This window comes from Melospiza georgiana, chromosome 2, assembly GCF_028018845.1.
Source record: "Melospiza georgiana isolate bMelGeo1 chromosome 2, bMelGeo1.pri, whole genome shotgun sequence".
Classification (NCBI taxonomy): domain Eukaryota; kingdom Metazoa; phylum Chordata; class Aves; order Passeriformes; family Passerellidae; genus Melospiza; species Melospiza georgiana.
In genome coordinates, this window is record NC_080431.1 from 115,450,799 (window position 1) to 115,474,921 (window position 24,123).

General features: G+C 47.6%; 1 protein-coding gene across 4 annotated transcripts in view; it reads right to left on the reverse strand.

Annotated features, from left to right (window-relative positions):
• PDE9A (phosphodiesterase 9A) overlaps positions 1 to 24,123 on the reverse strand; it is a 57,610-nt gene that overhangs the window by 17,902 nt on the left and 15,585 nt on the right. For 2 of the 4 annotated variants that reach the window (XM_058045678.1, XM_058045679.1), the window contains exons 2-8: positions 23,900 to 23,970; positions 21,795 to 21,872; positions 20,875 to 20,918; positions 12,492 to 12,546; positions 11,561 to 11,631; positions 7,008 to 7,092; positions 2,084 to 2,165 (exon numbers count right to left, since the gene is read on the reverse strand). In XM_058045678.1, the coding sequence (XP_057901661.1) occupies positions 2,084 to 2,165; positions 7,008 to 7,092; positions 11,561 to 11,631; positions 12,492 to 12,546; positions 20,875 to 20,918; positions 21,795 to 21,872; positions 23,900 to 23,970 (486 nt within the window). Of the gene's footprint in view, positions 1 to 2,083; positions 2,166 to 7,007; positions 7,093 to 11,560; positions 11,632 to 12,491; positions 12,547 to 14,640; positions 14,663 to 14,952; positions 15,502 to 20,874; positions 20,919 to 21,794; positions 21,873 to 23,899; positions 23,971 to 24,123 lie in introns of those variants that run through there. The other 2 variants (XM_058045681.1, XM_058045680.1) reach the window with 2 other exon arrangements.

A 24,123-nucleotide genomic window follows, 5' to 3' on the forward strand; every position in this document is an offset into this window, starting at 1 on the left:
GGCACGTCCTTGGGGCTCCCAGGGCTCCATTCATGAGGGATTTAGCCACATTTCCCAAGGAGAGAGCAAATGATCTCTCCCTCTGGACACCCAACCCTCCTCACCCTTCTCACCAGCTGGCAGCTGCTCATTGGGGCAGATCCTTGTGGAGCAGAACTTGGGAGAAAAGGGAGAGTGGAGGTGTTTAGGAGAGGGTCATGGCTAAATCCAGCACAGAAAATCAAAGGCACAGGGCACAGACCCATCCCTGCACTGGTTCTGCTGCCTGCAGAGCATCAGCAGCACTCGAAGCTGCCAGTTGGGGAGGGTGGTGTGAAGTGTCTCTGCTTACAGTGCTAAATTAGCTGGTGGGGATGATATGTTTATTTTCAGATGATTTATGCTCTCATTTCGAGTGTTTTTAAAAGAGAACCCACAGTTTCAAATTGGTTGTCAGCCTGCAAGATTCAAGTGATTTTTTATCATTACGCTCAAAGCCTAAAACAAAATCAAGCTCATTCACCAGTTATGGCTGTATAGAAAATGAAAAGAAAAGGAATGTGCAGGGTTAAAAGACATGGGGATATCAGGACTCTACAGATTCATCTTTTCAGGATCCTATTCATCAGTGGTTTTGGGACTCAAAACCTTTGTGGCTTCAATTGGCCCATTTACCATGGCTGTCTCTAGTTTGGGTTTACTCTCCTGAGCAAGTGAATGACAATTTCTGAGCCATCAAATTGATATTTAATCCAAGGAGGAACAACACAGAAGATTAATTTTTCTTCTTCAGAAGGCAAGGAGTTTTGCATTTGCCCACACAATGCACATTTAGTGTGACTTTCTGCAAGAAAACTGCAATTTAGCAGTACAGATTGGGTGTTGCAATGACATCTTCCTTCAGCCTCACTGACATCGGACAAATCCAGCACCTGACAACTGATAACAAATTTTGCAAATCTCCAAAACCCCAAACTCCCATGAGTTTTGCTCTAGGAATAATGCAGAAATACAAAAGTTTACTCTGCAGTGGTTCAGTGCAACTCCTTATTCTTAATTCAAGATCCTAATGCAGCAGTCCATCAAAGTTTAATCTGACATATATACTTATCAAGGGAAAAAAAAAACTGGCTTAGAAATGATGTGTTCTGTGAAATCATGTGTTAGTGTCAGGAGCACAAGCCTCCTGGGCAAAAGTTAACCAAAAGAAATAGAAGTGCCAGAGTCTGTGCTTCAGTGGAGGTCACTTCAGCAAGGCAGAGCAGAACAAAGAGCAGAATTTATTGCTCTGCTGGGCTCTGAGGATAAATGTGCACAGACCCATGTCCATGTCATGGATCTGCATCACACAGGACTGTGAGGATTCAGCTTTGGTGTGTGTGAGGTGATGCTCATGGTTAAACCATCATTTGCAAATGGGTGAGCTGGTGTTTTGTCAAGGTCTGAGCTGGGCACTGGGCAGGCATAACCAGGCAGCTTTAAATAATTCTTGTGGGCAAAGACTGCAGGTTCTGGCATTCAAGACCCTGTGCTCTTCATGGTTTCAGCCTCATTCATCACTGTGGATCTGTAGTTGTGCTTGCCCAGGAGACATTTTTCTTCCAGCATTACTGTTTTCTCTAGCAAATACACTAACTCATTTTCACAGGGACAATGAATCATTTTGGAGAGAATCCAATGTCGCATTTTCTCTTTGTTTCCCTAGGTGAAGCATCCCCATAAATTACTTTTTAAATTAAAAAATAATCTATTAGGAGAAAACAGGCAGCAGCACTACTTTCAATCAGAACACAGCATTACAGGGTGTTTTTGATTGTTGCTATGAGTGTGGAGAATAAACAAATATAACTAGACAAAAGAGTGTTAAATGTTGATGAATGCACAATGTTCATTAACATTTCAAGCACTAACGAGCTTGCAAGTATTAAAGACTACTGAGAATTAAACTTTAAGTCACCATGGGCAACTGATGGCTTTTTCCATTGGCATTTTGGATCAGATCTTGGATTTAGAATAACAGGGAATTAATGGCTAAGGAGTCACACGTTGTAAGGCAGCACTTGTCAGGATGGCAGGAATATGGGAAGAGAAAATTGTGTGGTACCTTTGGGTAGGATGGTACATCCCTCCGTGGAGCTGGCCTCTTGTTTTCCTCCAAAAAGCTGTACTTGCAGGGACAGTTAGTCCTGAAATGAAATATTCATCTCTTAACATTGAGGGAACACAAGCACAGTGCCTCAGTGGCCACCCCTCAGAGAACCATCCTGCTCCAACACCTCTTCCTTTCTAATGCAGTGTTGTCCAAAATGCTTTGGAAGTGTGATCCTCCTCAGGATTTTCTCCCCTTGTGCAGCACCCCTGTTTCCCTTTCTTGGTCTATTTGCATTCAAGAGAGAAGGATCTGGATCCAAGTTCAGGCATGTATCCATGGATACCTGTACCAGATTGCAAGGCAAGACATATTCTATTTGCCATCTGTATGGCAGTTGTCTTTGGTCAAGTGGGCACTTTGCCTTATCTCTTCCACACCCAATCCTCCCTCGGGAGGAGACACATGCTGATAAGAGACTATTGAATGTCCCTGCATGACTGATAAGAACTACAGCATCCCACTGGGAGATGTGAGCCCAGAGGGAGGAGCCAAGCACTCCTAACTGGATATAATCTGGAGATTCTGGAACACCAGCACAGCTTCTCCACTGGATTCCCAGAGGAACAGCAGCTGCCTCTTTTTTCACTGGATCTTCAGAGGAAGAATACATCCTTCTCTACAGGATCCCTGCTCCAGCAGAACCACCCCTGACACTCCAGGAGGGCTGCAGCCACAATTCCAATGGGACTGCTGCCAACACCCTGACCCACAGGGTGTCAGGTTGTGTTCTGACTGTCAGTGTTGGTTTAGTTTACCGCACTGTTTATTTTATCCTTTTATTTTCTTCCCTATTAAAGAACTGTTATTTCCTGCTCCCATATTTTTTGCCTGAGAGCCCCTTAATTTTAAATTTATAGCAATTCTGAGGGAGGGTTTACATTTTCCGTTTCAGGGGAGGCTCCTGCCTTCCTTAGCAGACACCTGGCTTTCCAAACCAAGACAATACCCAACCACTTCTCCTTAGACTTCCAGTGAGCACCTTGATGTCCATGGCAGGCATCCTTCTCCAGGGCGGCACCACATTGGCTATGGTGAATTTATTCTATAAATCTATGCTCATTCACTGCTGAGGGCACCCACTGAGCCTTGCTGCAGCCCATGAGAACTTCCACTTTGATCCTGTGACCTCCTTGGCTGCTGCCCCTTGTGTGGGACAACAGCAGAGAGGCACAGATTTGGCAGACGCCTCTGCCTGGCTCCCTGATCCTGGAGAAAGGGAGCCACTGCCAGTAATTATGGGTAATTAACACTTGCCTGGTTATTAACACTGCCAGTTATCTACTCTTCTTTCCTCTGCACATGGAAAAGCCAAGCTGATGCTTTCCCATCTGAGCAGAGGCCCAGGAGGGGCCTCATCACTCTGCCATTCCCTGGTGAGGCTGCAGCCAGGGGAGGGTTGGGCTCTTCTCCCAAATGGCCTCAAACTGCGCCAGGGCAGGGACAGACTGGACATCAGGGAGAATTCCTTCACTGAAAAGCTGGTCAAGCACTGGAAGGGGCTGCCTAGGGAGGTTTGGAGTCCCCATCCACGGAGGTGTCCAATGAAGGCCTGGACGTGGCACTCAGAGCTCTGGGCTGGGGACAAGGCGGGGACCAGGCCCAGCTTGGCCAAGATGGCCTTGCAGGGCTTTTCCCAGCTAGCTGTCCACATGGACTTTGTTAACTCTTGTGTGAGGCTGATCTTCTTGCATTTTGCATTTGTGGAGCCATGGAATGGTTTGGGTTGGAAAAATCCAGCTGCACCCACCCTGCTGTGGGCAGGGATGCTGCTCACTGGGTCAGGTTGCTCAGGGCCCCATCCAATCTGGCCTTGAGCACTTCCAGGGATTTATCCCTGGAGTCCTAACATTTGGATTATCCTCTCTCAGTTTTCAAGCCTCCTGCCAAAGGAAGCAGAAATAAACCTCCCAAAAGAAGCCAAGCAAAGCATTCCATTAACTCGGTTTGGGCATTTTTGATTATTACATTTTGCATTGTATCTCTTCTGAGTGATTCTCTTCTCTGTTGGGAATTAGTCCAGGTCTCTTTTTTCCTCTTAACATTGATGTCTGCTGTCATTTCTGGTGGCAGTGTCAGAATCCTGTGAAAGTTATGTCATTTCACAGCTCATGGTGGTCAGCTGACATCAGCCAGCTGCCTTTTCCTGCCCTGTTTAAGGAGGTTCTCACTTGATGAAAAGCTGTCTTAATCATTCCTAAAGCCCTTTCCTCAAAACTCCACTATGTGGGGTATTAGTAGGATAAAAATAGTGAGATTGGGGCATTCCTTGCCCTAATTGGAGCTGACTGCCAGGGTTAGCTGAGGGTCAGCCAGCTATCTCTAATTCCCAGCTGTAGCAGGATATTGAAGCCTTCATCCCAGCACACTGGGGAGCACACCAGAGCCAGGATGCATCAGACCTTCACAAATGCAAAACTGGATCTGCAAATGATCATGATTTTAAATGACACCATAATGCTATTAGCATCTGCCAGTGGTGAGTGCAAAAAGCAGACAAGCAAAAAAATAAAGCAATTTGAGGAGGATGCAAATGGAGCTGCTTTGCTCTTCTGAGCAGAGAGCTGAACAATTCGCTGAGCTTTTATAAACCTGGCTGCCCTGCCTTACTCTCTCATTTGATAATGTAACAGCAAATATAAGAAAAGGTAAACACCCATACAGCTGTGTACACTGAGATCTTATTGAAGGAATACAGGCACTCACAAATATTTATGTACATCAATTAAATTTACACGGGATCCCTAATTGCAACCACAATGCATTATCTAGCAAATGACACTGCACAAGGGATGACAGGTCCAAATGAGAGCAAATAGCATTTCCACTTCTCTGGGATGCCTCTGTTCCCACATACATCCCATGCCAGCAGGAGAAGGTTTCAGGCTTCAGCTTCCTGAGGTGGGTGAAGCATCCCTAGGCTGGGGTCACCACAGGCTGGTGACCTGGCTGCTCTGGGGCTTGGGAATAAGGAACTTCAGCTCCTGATGGGAGCCACCAAGGAGCATCATCATCTCCTCAGACTTGTATCCACGTCCAGCTGCTTTGGCTCCCACACTCACAGGGTGAAGATAATCATGGGCAGAATTCTGCATGAGCAGGAAGAGCCTTTGAGCAGCTGGGAGGAGGGAGAGGCAGCTCAGGGTAACCAGGAGGAGCTGTGACAGAGCCACATGGACACAGCACCAAAGGGATGATGTGACAGAACCATGTGGACACAGCACCAAGGTGATGCTGAGCAGAGCAAGCCCTGCTCCTGCTCCAGAGACAGCAGCTGTGGGTGTGAGCCCAGAGCAAGCCAGGGTGGGTGTCTGTGCCCAGCTGAGCCCACTCCCATCTTTAGCACAGCTTTCCAGCCTCACACCCTGTGCTGGTCCCTCCTTTTGGAGCCTGTCACATCTCACCACCAGCCCTCTGTGAAGGTGACACCCCAGCTGGCACTGAGCAGATGGAACACCCCCCATTCCAGCTTTTCCTGTTAACAGGTTGCTGTTTAGACCACAAAATATAGATTGGAAGGGGACAGGATCTGGGATGGGAATTAGTCATGGCTGCTGGGACAGTCTCATACTCCCTGATGTGCTGTGGTGGTGACTGAGTGAACGTGAACTTGCCATAACTTCTTTTTTTGGAGCTAATTCCCTGTCCACCTGTGCATCACTGCTCATCATCATCATCACTGCGCATCACAGTTCAGCTCTGCCAGCTCCCTGCCACAGCTGAGGCAGAGACACATGGGCACACACGTTCCTCACATCACACCCAGCACAAACCAGCACACATGCTCCTGCATTGGCTGCCAGCCTGGGCTTGGATTTTTCTAATGAGATTTCTCCACACACCCCAAAAAGAAATGATGCAAGTCACAGGGCAGACTGCATTCCACCCTGCTGAGGCACACAAATCTGAGGTTAATAATGTCACTCTGCTTTTATGCTAATATGACAGCTGAGTTTGGCCTTGGACTTCATGGCAATGAATTATCATTGTGCCTCCTGACATATCTGCATGGCAACATTTACAAAAACGAGTGATTATAAAGCCTGAATCTTTTAGCACATTTCCACTGCCCTCAGCAGGAAACAGTTTTGATTAAGGGTCAGACAATTTGACCCCGAGGCTGTCAAGACAGCAAAGTTACATTTGAAAAATCCCCTTCACCCCTATTTTGAGCAGCAGGGTATATTCCTCCCCAGAAAAATCCCCTTCACCCCCATTTTGAGCAGCAGGGTACATTCCTCTCCAGCATCTTTCCCAGGAGTATTCCCAATCTCAGAGTGATTTGTTTGTCCTAGTGGGGCACTTCAGTGACACAGGGGCTGTTTTCCAGCTGAGACCACGCACCGTAGGAAATGCAATTTTTTCTGCTGCTGTTTTAATTACAGCAAAACCCAGCTCCACCATCACAATGAGCCCTTGCATTAGAATGCAAATTCCCAATTTCTCGTTGAATTTGAAACGGGTGATTTATAATAGCATGAGATCATAATTAGAGGAGCTGCTACATATTTATTTGGTAATCTCCCAGAATATATTGGAGCTGATTCGAGTGCTAACTGGTTCCCAACCAAAAGCTGCAGTGTGCAGAAGTTCTTTTCCCATTCCCTCTCTCTCTCGCCCAGTAAATCTGGATGAAGAATTCCCATTCTGTATGGTGACAAATAACTCCCAGGACCTTTTTCTCTATTCCCATGGCCCAAGCTAAATTAACTGGTGAATGGCTATAAATCTTCAAATAGTAAATTAAAACCTCTGTCATTGATGGTTATTGGTTTCCCTGCTCTTTTACTTCTAAGCCCAGGAGATAATTCTGAGTGGAAATGTTGCATGAGGGTTTGAAACCAGGCACTCCTGTGGTTGGGTGCCAAGCAGAACTTACCTGCTGCTCCTTGCTGCCATTTCCTCCCTCATCTTTTTAATGTCACGCTTGCATTTCTCAATCTCCACCACCTTCAGGCCTTCCACTGCCAACAAAGGGAAACAACAGAGCTGTCACCATGGCCAGAAGTCGCAGGGTCTGGTTTCACAATGGTGCAAAACTTCAGGGAGCTCTGCCAGTGGGGTTATCCAGCTCCCACAGGCTGCCTGGGCTCTCCCACAGGTGAGAGGTGCTGCCAAAGCAAGAGGAGACCCTGGAAACCCACAGGGATTCTCTGCTGCCAACGCAGAGAACACCCACAGAGCTTGGATTCACTCGATGGCTAAAACATCTCAGCTTCTGCACAGCAGCAGGCTGCTCCTCTGGTGCCTTCACTCCTGGGCTGCAGAGCAGGAATCAGAGGAAATCCTGAGCAGGAAAAAGCCCCACTCCCCTGATGGGATGATAAGCAGGGCTATGCAAACACGTCCCGGCAGGATTAGAATTCCCATTAAGATAAAAGGTTTTAATTCGGAAGTTCATGCAGAGCATTAAGGAGCTCTGGGAGGCATTGCTGGATACAGAAAAACCAAAGTGAGAATGCAGAGGGGAGAGAAAAATGTTGAAAATTTGGCTCTAATGATAGATTTTTTTTAAAGCTATTGAAATCCTGTCACTTCTTTTTGCCAATCAATTCTGTAATCAAAGGTTATTTCTACATGAAGCACAGAAAATCCTATATTTCCCTTCTGCATGTAATTGTGAGAGCCATGAGGCAAAAAGTTTGATTGCCTTTTTATGCAGTAGGGCACTTTATTCCCCATAGCTGAGAGAGCCCAATGCAATGAGAGTGTGAGAATAATTCTCCCTTTTCTTTCCCCCTCGTTGCACTGTCAGTGTGATCAAGGACACAGCTCCATTTATCACTGCATGTCATTCACATGCAATCATTTCACAGCTCATTTGTTTACTGAACTCCTTGTTTGCATGGAGGAAAATCAGTATTCAGCAACTTTCTTAGAAAATCACAGTCTGGATCTCACTTATCTGGAGAGCAAGTGATAAAGCCCTGCCTTGAAGGGCACAGCTCTGGAGATAAGCAGAGACCTCAGTTTTGTTTACCTTTAGGAGAGTAACAACAAAGATTGCAGCTGGGAAAAGGGAAAGAGATGTGTTTGATAATTATATATATTATATAATATATACACTATATATTATATATTATATATTATATATTATATATTATATAATATATAATATATAATATATTATATATTATATATTATATATTATATATTATAATATATATTATATTATATAATATATATTATATATTATATAATATAATATTTATATAAAATTATAAGATATATTATATTATATATTATAATATATATTATAATATTATAATATATTATATTATTATCCTGATATAAATTATTATATTAGGAGAGGAAAGGGAAAAGGGTGTTAGTTTATTTTTGTTTACAGGGATGCTCTCCTAAAAATCCCATTTAGGCATTTATATTTTTTCATGTGTCATTGTTACAGTCAATTTCTTTGGGTGATCACAACGTGGTGATGCAGACAAGCTGCTCATTGGATATCTTAGTTCTGGATACCTGCATTTTTTGGGTGCTTTGCTCAACTGCTGATGGTCATCTCTAGCTGACCTGCAGGCCCTGTGCGGCTCTGTACCACACTGGTGCATTCACCTGGGAGAAATTCCATTTTCCAAGGTGTCTAATTGGTGGCCAGTGCTTATTTGAAGCAGTAGGAGCCAAGCAGAGTTATCAGTGACAGGGAAATGGGGCAGGCAAGTGCTGGGAGGAGTTCTGGTGCAAAATGGGCAGCCCTGAGCATTTTTCTCATTGGTTTTCATCCCAAATCTCTCTGGGGAAGCAGAGAATTTTACATAATTATTTTCTTAAGGTAGATGTGAAGTGCTGACAAATTGCAAAGGGTTTTTTGGCAGCTTCCTTGTTCCTGTGTGGGCTGCTGTGCAAAGTCAAGCTATGGGACAAAACTTTCCCAGTGCTTGCTCTGCATGGGCTCATTTTCCAAGGGGAACTGACAAGCTTTAGCTGGGATTTAAAAATCAACTAAAAGATTTGGCTCCCTGAAAACACATCTCTGGTGAGGCCTCTAGGAACGGGAAGGAAGCTGAGAACATTTCATGGGAGGTGCAGATGTGGTGCTGTCATGAGCACTTATCCACACACACACACACACACACGTCCCCTCTGGGGAAGAAATCCTGGAGAGCACATGTGGAAGTGGTGGAAAAGGGATCTCTGAAGGAGGCAGGAGAAAAGGCAAAATAAAAAGCACAATTCTTTCCACATTTGGCTTGCAAATGATAAATGGTCATGTCATGTGCACTGATTAAGGGCTCAATACATTATTCTGCAGCGAGAAATACCTTCTGAAAAGACCCTGTGCTGTCTAAAGAGATCCTTGGGCTGAATCCAGCAGTGAAACATGGCTCAGAGCAGCCTCTGGGAGCCCAGCTCAGGCAGGGAGGTTGGACACTCCCTCTCTCCAACGGTTTTGCTTCTCACACATGACAGCCCAGGGAGTTATTTCAGAATGCTGCAGAATGGGCTCTGTTGCAAACTCTGGAAGTCTGGTGTGGAGCAGAGGGGCAGCCCAGGGAGTTCCTTCCCATGGATTGATCCATCAGCTGCTGGTTCCATCAGCAGTGGGACCCACCCAGGGAGAGAATCCTCCTTTGGGGAGCAGGGAATTCAGCCACCTGCATGGCTCTGGGCATGCTGCCTTCCCTAAACCAGCACTGAATAAAGTGCTGCACTGGGCAGGTGCTCAGTTTTTCCTGCCAGGAATGGCATGGATGCCATGGTTATCTCCCCCCTGTGCCAGTGCTGAGAGGCAGAGCTGTGCCAGGGATCCCCAAAGCAGCCCCTGGCTGGCTGGGATTGTTCCTTTCTTGGGCTGCCAAGGGGACACAGAGACCCACAGTTTACCTCATGTGCTCTAACCCATGGCATTTAGCCCTGAGGAATGGAGCTGGGCAGAAGTTTGAAAATGCAGAGTGGCTGAGCTCATTTTTCTTTTCTCTTTTGTTGGGGGGGGGGATGGTCAAAGAATAAACCAGCAGAGCCTTGGGAGGAGCAGCAGCCAAACAGGGAGGAATCCATACCTGGGTTCATTTCTGGGGATAGGAAAGCTGCAGGCTGCCCCCTCCATGGACATCCCTCAGCACCAGGAGCCTGAGGATGGGGTGGCCACAGGGAGAGGCTTCCCTGCAGCTGCTCCTCAAATCAGGACATTTCTTCCTCCCTCTGCTGACAGAGGGATCAGTCTCCCTGAGCAGCTGCAGGGTCAAGGTAGCTTCTGGTCAGGGGAAGTTTCAAGAACCAGAAACTCTTTTTTTTTCCCAGACAACCCTAGTGGGAAAGTTGTTTCTGCAGCTGTAGTGCTGGGAAAGGCTCTCCCATGCCCCTGAGCATCCTCAAGGACACAGGGGGTTTGAAGTCAAAATTGGATGGCAGCACTTTATCCACACCCTTCCCTGCCTCTCTGGGACCTGTGTTCTGCCTGATGTACTGAAACAACTCAGAAACTGCACAGGGGGAAACAAAACCACCAAAAAACCCAGGAAAGGAGCTCATTGAGCGGGTGAATTGAATTTGGCTGTTGCACTGTAAAAATATGGTTGTGTTACAGTGCAAGGAATCACTGAGGGAGCAGGGGGTGCTCAGCCTGGAGAAAAGGAGACTCAGGGGTGCCCCCATCACTGTGCACAGCTCCTGAAAGGTGCCTGTGCTCACCTGGGGCTGGGCTCTTTCTGCAGCAGCACTGACACACCCAGAGCACACAGCCTCGAGCTGCACCAAGGGAAATATAGGTTGGATAGCAGGGAAAAGGTTTTTATGGAAAGGGTGAGAAAGTTCTGGAATGGCTGCCCGGGGAGGTGGTGGAGTCCCCATCCCTGGGTGTATTTAACAAAGCCTGGATGTGGCACTGGGTGCCAGGGTTCAGTTGAGCTGTTGGGGCTGAGCTGGACTCAATGATCTTGAAGGTCTCTTCCAACTCAGTGATTCTGTGAATTCTGTGAGGGATGGGACTGAGAGCAGCAGGAGGGTGTTACCCCCTGGAATTACAGACCAAACAGCCCCAGTGAGGGTGGGATCAGCTCCTCAGAGGATCAGGGGGTGCAGAGGGATGGGGAGGTCACTGCTGGGTGCAGGAGGTGACAGACCACTGGGCCATGGGGGACATGGGAGGGCTGGCCAGGGGCTGGGAGGTGGAGATGGACAGGGGGTGGTGGAGACCCTGTGCCACAGGGACATGGGAACAGCAGGACCCAGCCCCAAAGCTCAGTGGAGGGCTCAGCAGCCCCTCAGAGGGGGGACAGGAAGAGCTCTGGATGCTGGCAGCACCAGCCAGCCCACCCTGGTCCCCACATCCCCACCATCCCCACGGGCTGACCTGTGGCCTTGGGGGCTCAGAGTTGGCCAAATTACAAGGGGTTAGAGAAAGTGGAGGAGCAGGACAGGTCAGAGGTCACAAGGCACCAGTTCCCACTGTGATAGGAATAAAGGGACACTCACATTCAACCTTTTTCTCCAGCATTGCCAAGTGATTAGCTACTTCCGTTTTCAGTTCATTGATTTTAAAAACCCTGGAAAGAAAACCCTCATTTATTAATGGCATCCATTTCATGCTCTACCTACCCTAGATGCTATGGACTTCTGCTAGAAATGTCCATATTTGTATCTCTGTGATTGATCTGCCCAGCTCACACTTGCCATAAGGAAAAGCAAATTTTCCATGGAAATGCTAACACTGGGGCAGAAAATACACCTGGGTTTAATTTTCAGAAAAATTAACAGGAGATATTTTTTTTTATGGCCCTGGGAATGTCCTGTGGCTCTACAACACTTCATCTGCCCCTCTCTCAGCAGTGCCTTGCTACTGTACCCCCCCAGGGAAGCAAAGTTAAATTGGTAATTCCTAATTGTTCAATTGGTAATTCATGATTGTCCAATTGGTAATTCATGATTGTCCAAGAGCAGCATCTTGGTGTCTGCAGGCTCTGAAACCTCCTCCCCTCCTGCCAAGTTACGCTGCTGATTTCTGGGACTGATCTGCCTTATTGAAACCAGCTGGGATTAAATAAGCAGCTACACAGATGTGGAGAAATCCTCTCTGAGGAGAGACATTTTTGGGTGATAAAGGGGAAAACGAAACAAATCTGATGATGTGACTGCTCAACGAAGCAGTGTCTCTTTTGCTTCCTAAGAGGGAAGGAGCATTTACTACTTGATCTCCTTTTTAGATCAAAGATAATCACTGAAATTGCTTTTGGTTTGAGCTACTGTATTGCTGTCAGCAGGAAATAATGTATCCCAGACCTAAATTTGGCAGGCAGAGTGGGATTTGAAAGATGTCTTAAATGCCCCTCTGCCTCCTGTGAAAATTTCACTTCAGGTAGATAGAAGAAACAGCATTTTAAATTAATAATGACGTTCAGTTTCTTACCTCGAGAACTGCTCAGCAATCTGTCCCAATAAATTCTGGAACAATTCTTCTTTCTCTGAAAAAAAAAATAGAAAGAAGACATGATAGAAAAAAAAAAAAAAAGAAAGGAAAGATACCCTCAGCCCTTCTGCAAAGTGGGCTTCCAGTTCTGATGGGGAGGCCAAAAAATTGTTTAGGTGCTTTGAAGAGTGACAGGGTTTGGAAATGGCTCCTTTTCTCACCTGCCTTCCTCTTCCTGCAGATTACAGACAGGTTTTCCAGAAGTTTTATTTTTGGGAGGCTGAGTGTCTGAGAGGTGGCTCGTTTTAAGGCAGCACTTTCTGGAGACCCTTTCACAGACCTTGGGTGGGACATCAAGAACCCCACCTGGCTTTTGAAATTTCCTGCTCACAGTCGGTGTCTCTACACCACCACCACTCTGTGACAGAGTGCCCATGAACAACCCCACAGCTCATGAACAATCCCACATGAACAACCCCACAGCCCATGAACAGCCCCACAGCCCATAAACAACCCTACAGCTCAAGAACAGCCCCACAGCCCATGAACAACCCCACATGAACAATCCCACATGAACAACCCCACAGCCCATGAACAACCTCAGAGCTCATTAACAACCCCACAGCCCATGAACAATCCCACATGAACAATCCCACAGCCCATGAACAGCCCCACAGCTCATGAACAACCCCACATGAACAACCCCACAGCCCATGAACAGCCCCACAGCTCATGAACAGCCCCACAGCCCATGAACAACCTCAGAGCTCATTAACAACCCCACATGAACAACCTCACAGCCATGAACAACCCCACAGCCCCTGAACAACCCCACAGCCCATGAACAACCCCACATGAACAACCCCACAGCCCATGAACAACCCGAGTTCATTAACAATCCCACATGAACAATGCCACAGCCCAGGAACAGCCTCACAGCTCATGAACAGCCCCACAGCCCATGAACAGCCCCACAGCTCATGAACAACCACACAGCCCATGTACAACCCCACATGAACAACCCCACATGAACAGCCCCACAGCCCATGAGCAATCTCAGAGCTCATTAACAACCCCACATGAACAGCCCCACAGCTCATGAACAGCACCACAGCCCATGAACAACCCCACAGCCCATGAACAACCCGAGTTCATTAACAATCCCACATGAACAACCCCACAGCCCATGAACAGCCCCACAGCTCATGAACAACCTCAGAGCTCATTAACAACCCCACATGAACAACCCCACAGCCATGAACAACCCCATAGCCCACGAACAGCCCCACAGCCCATAAACACTAAATAAAACCCAGCCTGCCTTTCAGTCTTATCCTGGAGAACCATTTATTTATTTTCCTGGTGCAAGTGCCTGAGGATTGTGCTGCCTTGCACAAACTCCAGGCAAACACGAGATGACAAAGTGCTGTCCCTGCAGAATGAGCTCTGCCCTTCCCGGTTTGTGGGATGGACACAGCAGGGTACAACTTTCCAGCCCCTTTTCCCTTGAGAGCACAGCCTGGATGGAGCTGCCACAGGGATCCTGTCAAGACCCCATTGTTCCCTGAGTTCCTCCACACTGGGAGCCCTGTGGGCTCTCAGGATCTCCTGCTGCCTCAGGAAAGTCAGGCTGATGAAGCCCCAGCTTCTTCCCAAGAAAATCACAGGATTGTAATTCCCAGCACAAGGAAAAGCAAACAACCCCTCAGAGCAGGACCCTAGATTTCAAGGGACAGCACACTTTAGGAAGGAAGAAGTATGACAGCAATGTTTTCCCATCTTTTAGCATGTCCACACAAAAAGGGGAAGCCCAAATCACCTTTGCTGAGCCCTGAGATGCTGTTTTGGGATTGTTCCCTCTTTCCCCCAGCAGCTAAAGCAAACTGCCCCAAAGTGCTGCAGAGATTCCTGCACTGGGGGTGTGCTCAAGGGAAGGAAGCACTAAGTGCACTCAGAAACACACTGCAGATCTCAGAACACCTATTTATTTATACCCCACACAGAAACACCCCATGGCATTTCTGCAGATACTTCTTGTCCTTCCCCGAGGGAACACAGCACCTCACAAGTGCAATCACCCAGGCAAAACACATCAGACAGAAATACAGCCCAGCATTTACCATTCATTTCCAAATAACAGCTCTTGTACCTGTTGAAAGGATTTGCAATTCCTCGGGTATTAGAGACATCAGCAATACTTGTCAGGAGCATTCACATCACAGGTCAAAACAATTTGCCTGTTATCCCCTGTGCCTCGAAACTGGAGCAAGCATTCTGTGCTCTGAAGGTCTCAGATCTAATTCCCTCTTTTATTTTCCTTTTGCCCCCCCCCCCCCCCCCAGCTCCCAGCAGAGAAAACAGAAATTGCTTCTTCTCACAGAGACCCATTTTCCATTTTTTCTGACAAAAACCAAGCGCTGAAACAAAGCAAACGCCTATTTAAGAGAGGAGGAAAACTTACCGTGGGCAGCACCTGGGATGGCACAGAGTCCAACAGGGGAAACAAGCAGGGAAAGCAGAGAAACCAACCCCTGTCCTCTCCCTTCGAGGCTGCTCAGCCCTCTGACAGTGGCTGGAGCGTGCCAGAGACTGACAAGTTCCCTATAAACACTGTTCCAGCAAAAAAAAAAAAAAAAACCAAACCCCAACAATCTTACTTTCACTCCCTCCCCCTGTCAAAACTCAGAGGACTAAGAAATTCCCATCCAGGGAACAGTCAGCTGCAATCTGATGTTTATGGATGTAATAAAAGACTTTCAAAATGAAGATGTATGTTTTTATAACCCTAGGGTGCAGTAAAGATATATGACTAAGAGTGGCAGCTCGCCTCATCTTAAAGAGACAAAGATCCATTTCTCTGCCCTGTTCCTTTCCAAAGGGAAGACCTCTGGTAACCCCGGGTTCTGAAGAAAATGAGACATTGATCTGACATAATTTACTCTTGTTTGTCCCCTCCTTTGTAAAACAGGAGGGCTAAGGGTGCTTTTGCTCCCTTCATTACCGTCTGTCTCATTTTTTTATACCCCTGGGCAGGGCTAAAGCCCCAGATTCACACAGATACCTTTTCCCTCAGATTGCTTCCTTTGTTTTGCTGCAATTCCCTCTCTGAAAAGGAAATCCTGCTGCAAGCAGCCCTGGCAGCAGCCCTGGGTGCTTTACTGAGGGTCCTGTTGCAGCATCCCCCCCAAAACATCCCCTTTCTTCCCCCCTCACTTCAAACCAGCAATATTTACAGATGCAGGTGTCCAGCGAGCCAGCTTTTTGCACAACACCCTGGGTGTTTTGCAGCTGACAAAAGACAACCAGAACCCCCCAGAAGATGCTGCAATGGTTAATGCTGGGCAGAGCTCAGGCTGCCCAGGGCTCTGTGCCACTCCTGCTCTTTGCCCTATGGCCTGTGCCAAGCTCAGCAGGGAGCTTGGCCAGGACACGGTGGAGAAAGGAGCTGTTCTGCCTCGTCCCCAGCAGGTCCTGGGAGCGGAGCAGGTGTGGGGGATTTGGCAGCAGCCTTTGTTCCTGTGCCCCTGCCGTGGCTGGGTGGGAGGCTGGCAGGGAGAGCCCAAATTCCCTGCCAGCCTGGCACCAGGGGCACTCTGAGCAGCTCAGCTGAGCTGCCCTGGCACAGATGGGTTATTACACACTGGCAGGCACCCTCTGCCTCCACCACCCTGCTCACAGAGCCTCTTCCTGCAGCCTCTCACCCTCTGGGATCGCGGCCAGGGAGATGCCTCCATCCTCTCGTGACTCCCTTTGTCACCCTGCCAGCCCCTGCCACCCTGCCACCCTGCCATCCTGCCACCCTGCCACCCCCTGCCAGCCCCTGCCACCCTGCCAGCCCCTGCCAGCCCCTGCCACCCTGCAAAGAAGCCCCTGCCACCCTGCCACCCTGCCATCCTGCCACCCTGCCAGCTTCTGCCACCCTGCCAGCCCCTGCCACCCTGCCACCCTGCAAACCAGCCCCTGCCACCCTGCCAGCCCCTGCCACCCTGCCACCCTGCCATCCTGCCACACTGCCAGCCCCTGCCACCCTGCCAGCCCCTGCCACCCTGCAAACCAGCCCCTGCCACCCTGCCAGCTTCTGTCAGTCCCTGCCACCCTGCCAGCTTCTGCCACCCTGTCAGCCCCTGCCACCCTGCCAGCCTCACAGGCTGTGGGCAGGGAGTCCCTGGGGCTGGGGGAATGGCTTGGATTCCCCCTGGTTTTTCTGCTTTGGCCAAGCAAGGCTGGGAGGGCACGGGCATCTCCCTTTCCTTGCCAGCGTCAGGCTGGTGAATCCCTGCCCTGTATCACCTGGCTCAGGCTGTTCTCTGCATTTCACTTTCTGTGGTTTGCTTGGATCAGGGTAGTCAGAGGAATTTTAAAAACCCACAAGGAGCCAGGTGGACAAAAGCCTCAGGAAGGGGTGAATTTTAAGCTCGAGCCCACATCCATGAATCTGTCACATGGAGCCCCAGATGGATGTAATTCACAGCTCAGGTTAATTCGGGCTGTTGCATGCAAATTCCCCATCAGGTGAGCAATCCCAAAGGAGTTGGCCACATCCCAGTGCACGGAGCAGCAGTGGGAGGAGGATTTTTCTCTCTCTCAGTCTCTGCCTCCTCAGTCTTGCCTGAGCTGAGAGCATGAACAAGACTCCAAAAGGAGAAGAGAGAGGTGCCAGAATAAGATTTAGACCCAGTGACAAATTTCTGTCGTTTTACCAATACCAAACCACACAAGATCTCAGGTATTGAATCATCCATGGGGAAAATCATCCCAGTGCAGCAATGCTGGGCTTTGCTGTCCTAACTTTGGAGCAGTCAGAAATTCCCTGAGAATGTTTTCCTGTCCTGTCAGGAGCACTTTTGACTCCATAACAGCTCCTTCTTCTGCACAATCAGAAATTAAACAGATTTCAATTTTATCCCTCAAGAGGGTGCTGCTAATAGGGTTTGTTCATTTAATTGTCACCCCTGTCAAATCTAGAAGTGCATGAATCTTACTAATTAAAGCAACAACACAGCCATCAGTTTGTGAGCTGTGAGCCAGTTCCACCAGGAGGACACAGACCAGAGCCCTTCTGCTGCGGGGAGGGACAGGATGCTCATTCAATGGGCTTGGAAATTAAAATACCACAGAGAAAAGATTTTGCCACAGGGGTTTTGATGCTCTGCTTGGATAGCCAAGAATCTTCTGCTCCAGGGCCATAGGAGGAGAGACAGGGTGAGATCCAGGAGCTTCATGGGCTCAGAGCTAGCCAGCACAGGCCGCTCTAACCCTAACCCTGAACCTGACCGGAATCCTGACCGTAAACCTGATCCTGACCCTGATCCTGACGCTAATCCTGATCCGAAACCTAAACCTAACCGTAACTGTCCTCAAAGCCTAATCCTGATCCTGACCCTAACCCTAAACCTGATCCTAACCCTGATCCTGACCCTAAACATAACCGTAACCCTAACGCTGATCCTAAGCCTAAACCTAAGCCTAAGCCTAAACAGAAGTCTAACCATAACCCTAACCCTGACCGTAACCCTAACACTAATCCTGACCCAAAACCTAACCCTAAACCTAACCCAAACCCTGACCCAAACCATAATCATGACCCTAATCCTAACCCTAAACTTAACCCTAACCCTAATCCTGACCCAAACCCTGACCCTAACCCTAACCTAAACGCTAATCCTAACCCTAACCCTGAACCTGACCCTAACCCTAATCCTAACCCTAAACCTAACCCCAATCCTAACCCTGACCATAACCCTAATCCTAACCCTGACCCTAATCCTAATCCTAACCCTAACCCTAACCCTAATCCTAACCCTAACCCTAATCCTAACCCCAATCCTAACCCTAAACCTAACCCTAATCCTAACCCTAACCCTGACCCTATCCCTAATCCTAACTCTAACCCTAACCCTAACCCTGACCCTAACCCTAATCCTGACCCTAACCCTAACTCCAATCCTAACCCTAACCCTAATCCTAACCCTAACCCTAACCCTGACCCTAACCCTAATCCTGACTGATCCCAACACTTGCAGACAGCTGACCCCTGCCACATCCATGGCTGCTGCATCCCACACTCTCTGGAATAATAATGATGCTTTTATTTCCAACCCTGTCCCATGACCATGGCCAGGAAATGAAGAACTGTTCCCTAGCAGGACTCCAGTGGAGATCTCCTCTGCTGGACAGCAGCCACTGCTCATGTTTTTCTTCCCCAAGGATTATATTTCCCAATCCCACCTTTTACAGCCTCTGTTCCCTGTGCCATTCTCCTGCAGCTGCCTGGGAGTCTGCTGGGAGAGGTGCATTACCTCCCACCACTGTGAAAATTGGGGTGACCCCCTTTTTGGCACCCGTTTGGATGAGCTGCTTTGGGAATCAGGCAGAGTTGTGTGAGAAGTGAAGAACAGAACAGAGCTGGGTTGTTTCATTTTTTTTTTTTCTTTTAATGAAAAGGAACAATTTCCCACTCTGTTTATTCTTCCTACTGTCAGCAAAATGTCAGGAATGCTTAAGATTAATGACAAGCCATGTGAAAGAGAAAAAAGGCACCAAGGAACATTAGTTCCATCACACTCAGCTCAACTTTCTCCCTCTTTCCACAGCAGACTCTGTCTTATGTTTTGACAATCTATGGCCAGGATTTTTCTTGCCCTTTTCAGCTCAAGATCTTTGGAAATCCTTTTTTTATGAAATGCAGGGAGTGAAGAGAGGTCTTGCTGACACAGTGAGCTGTGCTCTGCACAAAGCAGAGCCGTGTGCTGTCAGTTGGGGATGAAAAATGAGGGCCTTGGGAGAGTGTGAAAAGTCATCCACGGTCCTATAAAAATACACTGCTAGCTCCATGTTAGGGGAATAACAAAAATACATTCAAAAAGGAGTGTGTTTGCTAGAAATCCCCTCAATCAGCTCCCCAGCTGGTGTAACTCAGTGGCATTCCCTGCTGGAGCCATGCTGTCTCCTTTTCTCTGCCATGGGGTTACTCACAGCAGCTGGGACACAGAGCCACGTGCTCACCCCACCTTTTCTGCTGTGATAAAGCAGACTGTGCTCCCAGAGCAGCAGAGTGATGCTGCTGCTGCTGCAGGGTTTGTCACAATAAGGAAACACTTTGGCAGACAGCTCCTTCCCCTTTGCAGTCACACGTGTGACTGGCAATCACTGACATGGGATTTGTTTATGGCTTCTCACAAATCTCACTGTGGCTCTTCCCTGTTCCCTACCCTCTGTGCTCTCTGCTCACCTTTGCTCCCTGCACAATCTCCCTGCTGCTGCCTCTGTGTCCTCCCCACATCCTCCTTTCCAGATGTTTCTGCCAAGGCAGATGCCTCAGGGAACAGCCTCAGTTCCCTGCTCCTCTCCTTGAAGAAGACACAGTGATTTTAATGAAATGAATATTTTCAGAGTGTCAGAGTGTCACTTTCCATTCATAATCCAGAACCCTAAGCCAGAAGATGAGGTGGGTCCACCAAAACATCACCTCTCCCACCCCAACAAGCTCACCCACTCCTGCACACCACTTTTTCCAGCCCCAGGCTTTGTCTCACTGCTGTTCTGTGTTTCCAGGACAATCACAACCTCGTGCCCTTTGTCTCTCTTATCTTCCCACTTGACTGCTCCAAGGAGTGTCCCCAGCTGATGTCTCCTGTCCCGCTGCAGCCCTGCCAGCCTCTCCCGGTGGCTCCAGAGTGTCCTGGTGTGAGTAGCAGGAGACTGTGCAGCTGCACAGATGAGAGAATCCACGAGCCAGATGCTCACAGGGATTGCCCCAAGCCAAAGTTCTGCTCCAGAGTCTGAGAGCATGGTACTGACAGCAAAGAGGAGTGGGAGAAGAGGCATTCCAGCCCTGCCTGGGGCTGGGGAATGTGCTCCAAATGTTTTCTTTCACCCAGGCGCTCTTTAATCTTGTCAGGTGAATTTAAATATTTATCACACTTACAGCTACCATGCCCACAGCAGAAATTATGTTCTCTCCTCAGCTGTTTGGAAATAACACGAGGCTCAAATGTTGTGCTCAGCTTTCCAGCAGAGGAATGGGCAGGTTTAACAAAACATTGTAGAACAGACTTTCATTTTTCTTGCCTGAAAAACCCCCACTGGTCCATGCAAGGATTCCCCCAGGGCATCAGGAGTGCTGAGTCAGACCAGAGCAAGTTCCCTGAACTCGACCATTCACCTGATCCTCACATTCATTGAAATCCAGGCACATTTTTTAAGCTTTCCTGCAGAACACTGTGATCAAACACTTCTTATTCTGCTGCAGCTACAACCATGACACTGACATCTTTGGGTTTTTGCCTCATGGCCACATAATTTCCACATGCAAATAAACATTTGAAAATTCAGCTTTACTTAATTCAGCTTTAGTAGATTCAGCTCCAAAGGGTCATTTTACCTGAGAGCTGCTCAGTCATAACTGGGATCACTTTGTATGGAGACCTGGAAGAGCCACAGAGGGTTGATGTTAGCAAGACTCAAAATGCAGTTTGTATTTCACATCTGTGCTCCCTGAGAAGTACAAAGAAGTATCTGAAGATATCCCAAGCTCTCTTGCAACCTGTGAGTTTGAGTAAGCAATGGGCACTTTTCCTGAACACACACAACCCTCTGATTTACAGAGAATTTAGAAACAGAATTATTACATTCTCTGATTTAGAAACAGAATCATAGAACCATAGAATTTGGGTTGGAAGGGACTTTAAAAATCATCCAGTCCCAGCCCCTTGCCATGGACAGGGACACCCTTCAGCATCCCAGGCTGCTCAGAGCCCTGTCCAGCCTGCCCTTGGACACTCCCAGGGATGGGGCAGCCACAACCTCTGCTCTGTGTTTGTGCCCTGTCCTGTGCAGGAGCTCCCTCCCAGCTGCTGGGGCTGCACCACACAGTGCAATAAAGGCATTGAAAAGTCATCATGAAATATGGGCCAAAGCCAGCAATGAAGAGACCTGAACTCATCACTGATCACAGATTTTGAGTTTGCTTTTTAAGTAATCTGCTGGTTGTGCCCTGCAGAGCAATCAGGAGTGGGGGAACAACAGACCTTTGACAGCAAACAGGGAGAGATGGGAATAGATATTCCACATTAAACACCTAAAAGCAGGATTTTTTTTTCCCCTAAGACAATTACTCTTGCTTTAACAAGTAAAAGTTTTGTAATAAACCAAAAATCTTCCCAACCATCACTCGTGCTACAGGCCAGCACACATTTCTTCTGCCATCCCCTCCCACTGCACACAAAAAACCTTGTGCAGGCTGCCCCTGCCTTGCCTTGGGGCTGAGCCTGTCCTGGGGGAGCAGGTGGCAGCAGGGCTCACCTCTCAGTGTTGGCAGGCATCGTGGGGTCAATGGACACCATGCAGTTGTCTGCTGTCAGCAAGGAGATGGTGGTGTTCCTGAAAAGCAAGTTCCAAAGAGGGTTATGTGACCTGGAAATGCCAGCTGGAATTCTGTGCTGGTGCTGCATGGGATGCAGAGCCATCCTCCCTCCTGCAGATGCTTCTTTTCTCCTTGCTTCTGGCCTGGTAACCTCTGTTACCTCAGAGCAGAAAGAGTCAAAGCCCAGGGCAGGGAAGGCTCAGTGCTTCACCCATGAAAAATGTGAAGTGTGATAATTTTTGATCTCAGAGCAGACCTTGCTCCCTGCTAATTCATTTATTCTCTTGACTCACTGAATAATAATTTCTGTTAAAAAGCTGTATTTTGTGATAGATTGACTCAGCAGTTACGTATTGACTCATCCCATACAAATGACTTTTGGTGCTATGAATATCTTGAAGTTATTTAGTTATTCATTTACCAAAACAAACAAAAAAAATATCTTGCTGAATATGGGGTCTTTCTCTTTTCTAATTACTGTGCTAAGGGTGATCTCATAGGCTCAGATGTAAACCTTGGAGGTTTACTTTGGCTCCAGGTTCCTGGTTGAAATGCAATTTTCCTTTCAAAATCTTCTGATGAAAATAAAATGCCAAATATGAACACCCTGACTGTGAGTGATTAAAACTGCTGAACAAAGTTTCCTGGGTGATGGAGTGGAAGTCTTTGACATCACAGGAAAATGAGAGTTATTAACCTCTCTAATGTCAAATAGGAGGAAATAGAACAAACAGCAAAGGGCATTAATTCTGTCCAGCAGCTTATGCAAATTCAATTTTATCTTTCAATCCTCAGAGCTGGAGTCATGCAGTAAAACCATGATTAGAAGACTGGCTTATTTTTCTCTTGCACTTTTCCTGTACTGTAAAGTTGTGTGTCCAGAGATAAAGACTTTGCCTTGTTGCATCCTGCCTGGGCTGCTCCAGGCCCTTATTGAAACAGCAGATTCTCCCTTCTGGAGGTGATTAAGGGTTCTGGAAATGACTGAGGGGCTTCCCTCCCCTTTCCCTCCCCTGCCTCACTGCCTGGAGGTGATGGATGGATGGATGGATGGATGGATGGATGGATGGATGGATGGATGGATGGATGGTGGATGGATGGATCAGGATGGGTGGATGGATGGATGGATGGATGGATGGATGGATGGATGGATGGATGGATGGATGATGGATGGATGGATGGATGGATGGATGGATGGATGGATGGATGGTGGATGGATGGATGATGGATGGATGGATGGATGGATGGATGGATGGATGGATGGATGATGGATGGATGGATGGATGGATGGATGGATGGATGGATGGATGGATGGATGGATGTTACACCATCCACCACATCCCAGCCCTTCCCAGATACCCTCCCATGACCCTGGACCCCTCTCAGCACTGAGGTTTCAGCTGGATACTGCTCTTGAGGTTGAAGGGAACAAATCCTATTTGGATTTTCCCCAAATGGAAAATTACAACAGGAGAGATACAGAGACTTTGTGAGACAACATAAATTAGGAAATACATGGCCTGGGTAATGGATTTGGAGATATTTATGTTCTATAAAATGGTTCAGCTGGGGTGCTTTGTGTTTGACTATCCCATACCTGGGATTAGATTTTAAAACCCCTAAAGAGAAAGCTTATTACCTGGTGGCAATACTTCTTGTTAGCCCCATTTTCTCCCCTAAAAAACAGGTTCTAAAAATGTTCCTGCATTTCACTCAATATGGGCAAAAATGTAGCACTGAGATATAAGTGGTAGGTGTGCCCAGCCTGTGTGTACTCAGAGCTGGGCTTCTTCCCTTGCTTTTATTTTAGATTATTTCTCCTCTGTTCTACTCTATTCCACTCTGTTCCTTGTGTGCAGCCAACACCGAGGTGGCTCAATTCCCTGCCTCCACATTTTCCAGCTCTTGATTGCCCCAGTTTCTTCTTCCAGAAACAAGAGACAAGCCTGAATAGCAGCTAAATAAATAATTTGGGGCCTGTCTTTAAATTGCTCCCAAAGGAAAGAAATAAAAGTGAAATGAATGTCACAAATGACAGACCCACCTTGGTAGCCCTGTTGCAATGCAGCAAAGGTCCATAATATCTTTGGAATTGCAGTATTTACTGAAGATCACCTTCCAGAGGAAACAGCAGCAGAGGGGGATAAAAAAGAAGAAAAAGAGAAAGGATGGTTAGTTCCCACAGAGATATGAATCCTGTTCAGGCATGCACTGGGCTAATTTCAAGGCACAGTCTGTGATTTCAGTTATCTGGTTTGATTTGTGAGC